This window comes from Ceratina calcarata, unplaced genomic scaffold (assembly GCF_001652005.2).
Source record: "Ceratina calcarata isolate Rehan_Ccalc_2016 unplaced genomic scaffold, ASM165200v1 scaffold1432, whole genome shotgun sequence".
Classification (NCBI taxonomy): domain Eukaryota; kingdom Metazoa; phylum Arthropoda; class Insecta; order Hymenoptera; family Apidae; genus Ceratina; species Ceratina calcarata.
This window is the reverse complement of record NW_017135467.1, coordinates 28,611-35,365: the sequence shown is the minus strand read 5'-3', so window position 1 is coordinate 35,365 and position 6,755 is coordinate 28,611. Positions and strand designations below refer to the sequence as shown.

At 42.4% G+C, this 6,755-nt stretch overlaps 1 protein-coding gene across 1 annotated transcript; it reads left to right on the top strand.

Annotated features, from left to right (window-relative positions):
• Positions 1–1,403: 1,403 nt before the first annotated feature.
• On the top strand, positions 1,404–3,874 carry LOC108630706 (uncharacterized). Its single transcript, XM_018034142.1, has 3 exons — positions 1,404–1,553; positions 1,616–1,865; positions 1,932–3,874. The coding sequence occupies exons 1-3, from the start codon at positions 1,404–1,406 to the stop codon at positions 3,872–3,874; spliced, it is 2,343 nt and encodes a 780-aa protein (XP_017889631.1).
• Positions 3,875–6,755: the final 2,881 nt, after the last annotated feature.

Genomic DNA, 6,755 nt, shown 5'->3' with positions numbered 1-6,755 from the left:
CCAACGCTCCCGAGTCGGAGCTCGCGTCAACCGAGCGCTCTCATTGGTCGAGGTTCTTTGTTCATAACTCCTCAACCACGCTTCGCACAACTTTTTCGCAAAGTGAAATGTTGTTTGATTAGTGAAATGTTATTTGTTGGCAAGTGCGTCGCGTAAAGGATTAAAAAGCTTAAGAATTTATCGGAGTCATTCTGCGCTTAGTGTTTAGTGTGGATTGTGACTATGTGTTTCGTGTCTTGTGGACACTACGGACGGAATAATTTCGTTGCATGTGTACTTGTGTGGATATTTCATTTCGGTGCGTAAGAAAAAGGCATTCACCCTCCTGACTCGAAAATCCTATAGAGCGAGTTTCAATGTGCTCTTGCGGATTAAGCGAGTGATTAGGTTGAATGCCAAGATACATCGCATTAAAATAATTTCCCATCTCCAGCACCCGAGGTAAGCCCACAAATTTCTTATAGGTACGGTCCTACTTTCGGTTATCGACATGCATCGGTCGGCGGTGATCAGCTGAGCGTATGCCGAAAACGTCCGTCGATGCAAGGCGGATTGTCAATTTTAGGGGCAAAATCATCGAATTTTTAAATGTTAATAACTAATTAACGAAGCTCTAAACGCAATTTTTTCTCTCTTGATTTTCGACTTATTTTCGACCAAAGAACTCGTCCTTAAAATATTGCCCATTAGTAGGTTTACACCCTGTATAAGAATACGAATCTAAGTCCTTTCCTGTACCATCCCGTTAATATGGAAGCTGTTGGTAAAGAAAGTCAAGCGCTTTCTCGCTTGATTAATAATACATTGGCCAATTATCGCAAGATGGGCAGAGCCAAATCGGCGTGGAAAAGCTTGCAAGATAGATATTCTAACAAACGAGCGCTTATTACTGCGCATTTACGAATTTTATTGGATGTTCCATCAATCGGTAGTAACACGTTAAACGATTTAAAGGGTTCTCTTCGAGAATGGGAAAATCGCATGGGCGAAGAAAATAATTTTCCTTCCTTTGCTCAGTGGAATGCTGCTTTAGATGTTCGTATACGTACGCTCGAGTCGCTCACAGATGCGCATGTGCAAGGATTTAGTTCTAAGTTAAATCCCAGAGAAACGTTAAAGCCCATTTAAACGTGGCAGAAGCTCAATGTATTGATTGTGGCGCTAATCACGCATTATATAACTGTGATGCATTCCGTAGCAAAAATACGGAACAGCGTCTCAATCTCGCGCGCGATCATCGCCGATGCTTTAATTGCTTGCAAAATGGACATTTTCCGACGAATTGTCCTAGTAAACGCTTGTGTGCGAGGTGTAAGGGCAAGCATCACACGCTCTTACACTTCGAACGCAGGAGCACTCTGACGCAGGCTGTAGGAACAGTGAGTAGGACCGCTAATGAAAAAATGGCGTCAGCAAGTTCAAATGACATTACTAATTCGGCGCAAGCCGCAAATAAAGACACCGGGAAACCTTCGACCTCAGAGGTGACCTCCCATCTCGGTTCTGCCCGGGATTGTTCGAACAAAGTCCTGCTAGCTACAGTCTGGGTCAAGGTGACTACTCACGCGGGGCGAAGTGCTCAAATACGCACTCTCATAGACCCTGTATGTAACAGTATAACTGTATAATAACAGTTTCTGGTATCGGTACCAATCATACCGCAACTGTTCAAGCGACAACGAATTTGCTGATAGGACCCATTCATCAGGACGGGCCATGTATAAATATTCGAGCTCTTATTCTAAAACGGTTAACGTCGTATCAAGCAATTGTGCCGTTTAGTTCTGATCAATGGGAGCAGTTGAAGGAACTCGAATGGGCCGATTTTTACGCATCTTCTACGGTGCCAATAGATTTAATTATTGGTGCTGATTATTATCGTTTAATTTTATTAGAAGGATTACGTAAAAACATATCTGGCGCTCTTATAGCGCAGGAAACCATCTTTGGTTGGGTATTGACAAGTCCCATTCAGACGAGTAACGTAGAACCTGATCACATTAATGTGCTGCATAGTGATATTTACGCTGAAATCAACGAAAACATTAAGCGGTTTTGGGAGATAGAAGCTTCTCCTGAAGTTAGCTTCCTATCAGAGGAAGATAAAATCTGTGAGGAACATTTTACATCCACTCATTCTCGTCGAGCGGATGGTAAATATGTAGTACGTCTGCCGTTTAAAACTGAGTCTCCTATAGCAATCGGGTTTTCTCAGATGATTGCTACCAGATCTTTTCATCAGATAGAAAAGAGATTAGAAAAAAATCCAGAATTAGCATCCGAGTATCATGCCTTTCTTAAAGAATACTTAGCTTTAGGACACATGTTAGACAGAGGTGAAATTAATTTACAGTCGACGCAAAATGTCTTCCTATCGCATTATCCTGTCATTCGACAGGATAGTAGCACTACTCGTTTGCGAGTTGTTTTTAACGCATCAATGCGCACCACAAATAGTTCTACGTTGAACGATCATTTGTTAGTAGGACCTAAATTACAAGCAGATATTAATGCAATAATTTTACGATGGCGATCTCATCGTTTTGTAATCGCTGCTGATATTGCCAAAATGTTCAAACAAATATGGATAAATCCTCGCGATACTCATTATCAATTCATAGTTTGGAGAGAGAACTCTAGCGACTCTCTCAAAACATATGAATTGCAGACCGTAACATACGGTACTGCTTCGGCTCCGTTTATCGCTAATCGAGTCATCAAACAGCTCGCGACAGATGAGGGAACTAATTTCCCACTAGCTGTGCCTATTTTAAATGATCAGATCTATGTTGATGATCTTCTGTTCGGAGCCGATGATAAGGCTCTCGCTTTGCAATTAAGAAACTCAGTCTCAGTCTCAGCGCTATTAAAATGTGATGGATTTCATTTAAGAAAATGGGCAAGCAACTGCTCTCAATTGCTCGCCGGGATTCCGAATGGGGATCACGAGTTAGCTTCGAGTCGCCCTTTTCAAGAAATCGACGGTTTGGAAACGTTGGGATTGTTCTGGTCCACTTGTTCAGATAAATTTCAATTTAACTTCAAAATAGAATATCCAGAGAATTCGCGATACACCAAGAGATTAGTGTTGTCTACTATTGCTCGAATGTTTGACCCACTTGGCTGGACTTGTCCAGTGATAATCACGGCAAAAATATTTATGCAGAAATTATGGATGGCCAAACTCAACTGGGACGATCCATTGACGTTCGAACTACATAAGCAGTGGGACGAATATTCAAGCGATTTAAAGCAGTTACGAAGTATATCCATTCCTAGATGGCTTGGATTAAGCCAAGTCACACTGAATTGCGAAATTCATGGGTTTTCAGACGCGTCTCTGAATGCATATGCCGCGGTAGTCTTTTTACGCGTCGGTGCCACTACAAATCACGCGAATGTTCATTTGCTTATGGCTAAAACTAAAGTAACGCCCTTAAAGCCGCTTACAATTCCAAGGCTGGAATTATCTGCTTCAGTCATAATGGCTAGGCTCATTGAATACATTCAAAGTACATTGAGACAGAATTGTCCCGTTTATTGCTGGACGGACTCGGCTGTCGCACTAGCATGGATTCATAAGCACCCAAGTCGGTTGAAGACGTTCGCGGCCCACAGGGTGGCGGAAATTCAGGGTAGTGCGATCAACGCCATTTGGAGACACGTGCCCTCTGAATTTAACCCTGCTGATTGTGCGTCCCGCGGCCTGTCCGCGACTCAATTAGAGCAACGTATGCTCTGGTGGAGCGGCCCACCATGGCTGTCGTGTCCACCAGAGGAGTGGCCAGAATCCACTCCTAATCCTCCCTCGGAAGTAGAAACGGAAATCAAACGGGAAGTTAAGACGTTACATAGCCAAGCTATAACTGAATGAGATCTGCCTAGTCGTACCTCTTCATGGATGAAACTACTACGTATTACCGCTTATAGATTTCGATTTAAATCGAGATGTAAAACTAAGATTTATGAATTTGCAGATTTAGTAATTAGAGTCGAGGAGATCCGTAATGCACGTAAATTTTGGCTGCAACACATTCAGCTCCTTTGTTTTCCAGATGAAATCAAAGCTTTAAAGCACGGGAAAACTATACGCAAATCAAGCCCATTGGTTAGATTGAATCCCATTCTCGACCAAGATGTAATTGTTCGCGTTGGCAGGCGGTTAAGCAACGCGGAACTGCCCGACGATCAGCGATTTGCGATCATCCTGCCTAACCACAGAGTCTCCGAGTTAATAATCGTGGATTGTCATGCGAATACATTGCATGGAGGGACTCAGTTGACACTGAGCACGTTGCGACGAGTGTGTTGGATTCTCAATGCGCGACGCAGGGTGCGCATATTTTTTCCCGCATGGCTCGCTTCCCCTCTTTTTCGCCCGTATTTCGATCCCCACTACTATTCTTCTCACGCGCCTTCGCGAAGCTCTCCGCACCGCCACCTGCATAACATTTCGTCCTAGTGATTTCTGAATTTGAATCGGACGAAATGAATTATTATGAACAGCGAAAGTAAATGTAATGAATATAATTTGTATGCATGTATATATTTGAAAAGCAGAAATGTATGAGAAATAATGTATGCTTTTCGTGTTTGTAAATTTCGAATTGAATCTATTCGGGAGAGGTAAATAATAAAAGAAATGTAATTTTATTTGTTTAAAAACATATTTATTCACCATCAGTATTTGTACTGTCACTGTCATCCGGTTCGTCTTCTACAATTACATGTGATATATTGGTAGGAATTGTTTTTTTTAATGATATATTGTACAATTACCCGATTCGGGATGGGTACGAATTGTGCAGAATTGCACAATTTTCGCAAATGTTCACACTGTACACCATCCCTGCATTGCGGACAATGCAGACAAAGAGTTCTTCCGAGACTTTGTGAAACACGTTTCCTTTGTCTACGAATCTTGCAATATTTCCCACATTTCTGAGCGAAAATAAATAAAGCCGCCACTTGTAAAAAATGCTTTTCTGTTTTATGCATCAACTTTTCCTGTGCAACATATGTTTCTTACAGGATCATTAATTTATTGAGTTATACTCGGTGCATGAATACACATAATACATAAGTAGTAAAAATATATCTTACCTGATGATTCAGCCATTTTGCACTCACGAAAAGTAATAATAACAATAACAAGAATAAATAACAATAACGAAAACAACAAAATAACGAGTAACAAGAACAATATTGAAGAGAACAAAGAAATCGCACGTGGAAGTGTTTAAGCCTGGCATCCAAACTCAAATGAGAAAGATTCAGCGCCGCGTTCGTCTACGTCACGCTTGGCTTGGCGCTACTATCCACGTTGCCAACTTGACGAGATGTATAGCCAAAATAAGCCTACAAATCTTGAAAGTCACTGCATACCCCCACCAACTATTGGTCCCCACCATGGTCGCGTCGTTCCCACTTTCCGGCCGAGGGAAAAAATATGCGATGCCTGGCGCGACGTCTTGTCCGCGGTTATATATATATAAATGCGTTCGATGCGTTCGTGCTTGCGCGAGTATAGCAAACCAGCAGATGGGAGATTTACCCAAGGGGAGAGCAGGGATCTCGTATCTTCCCGTGCACGCCGGAAAGTGGGGACGACGCGACCATGGTGGGGACCAATAGTTGGTGGGGGTATGCAGTGATTTTCAAGATTTGTAGGCTTATTTTGGCCAGAGAGAAACTGAGAGTGCTCATGGAGCCGTTTTGGCGTCTCCCATACTAGTGCTGCACCTTGCGGCCAACTGGGGAAGATGGTCCACCTTTAGCATGTAGCAGAACCTTTGTAGGAGAAATCTACCCTGTTCGGTTCCACCGTAGCACAGACCAGAATCAGGGCCAGGTCCACCGTAGCATATACACATTATAGGCAGTACCAGGCAGTATGAAGATGGGATATAGGAATATATATATATATGTCGAATGGGAATCGTTCGCTCGAGTGATAGCCGCAATAGCTTGGACGGACGAGCAAGTTCGCTGAAATACAGATGGACCGTTCATTTTGAAAGTCGTGCAAATCCATTTTCCCATATATGTTAATTATGTCAAGTCGGGAGATGTTTCTACTAATTTAACAATATGTAACTTGATTATATAAAAATACAAATTTTACTCGCAGAACCGCAGGTCAGGAAGTACACAGGGTAATGAAATTAAACGCAAGACAGATTTAATATGAAATTCGACATTTATTCAATAATTTTTTATTATAAACATCGGTCCGCGGCCGCGTCTTAAATCGACACTTTTAGCCGAGTGGATGAAATTTGTGTGCGTGCTGATGCGTCAATGAAGCGAATTTTAAATTCGGCCGTCCTCGGACATATTCGGAAAGAAGGTCGGAAACTTCGGTGCTGATTGCGTGAATCGAGCGCATCTGAAAATCACGGTCTCCTCTCCTCGAGGTTCGAAGTCTTCCAGGCTCGGCTCGGAGCCTTCGAAGCTCCGTGTGTTCGAAACCCAGGCACTTCACTTTTTTTTGTTTATTCGACAATTTACATAGTCGATGTATGCACATTGAATGGGGCAGAGGGAATCTACTACAACGGAAAATGTTTTTTAAGTTGCAGGTTGCAATAACAATGAAGAAATAAAAAGCCGGATAAGATGGTAAAATGTGCTCTTGAAGGAAATTCAACTTGCAATAAGCCATTCGATAGAGTGTCCAAAGCAAACGTCTTGTGCCAATTTTCAACCCTCTGTCTCAATCCGGAGGGTACTTATGGGGGTTAATCAGATTTAGC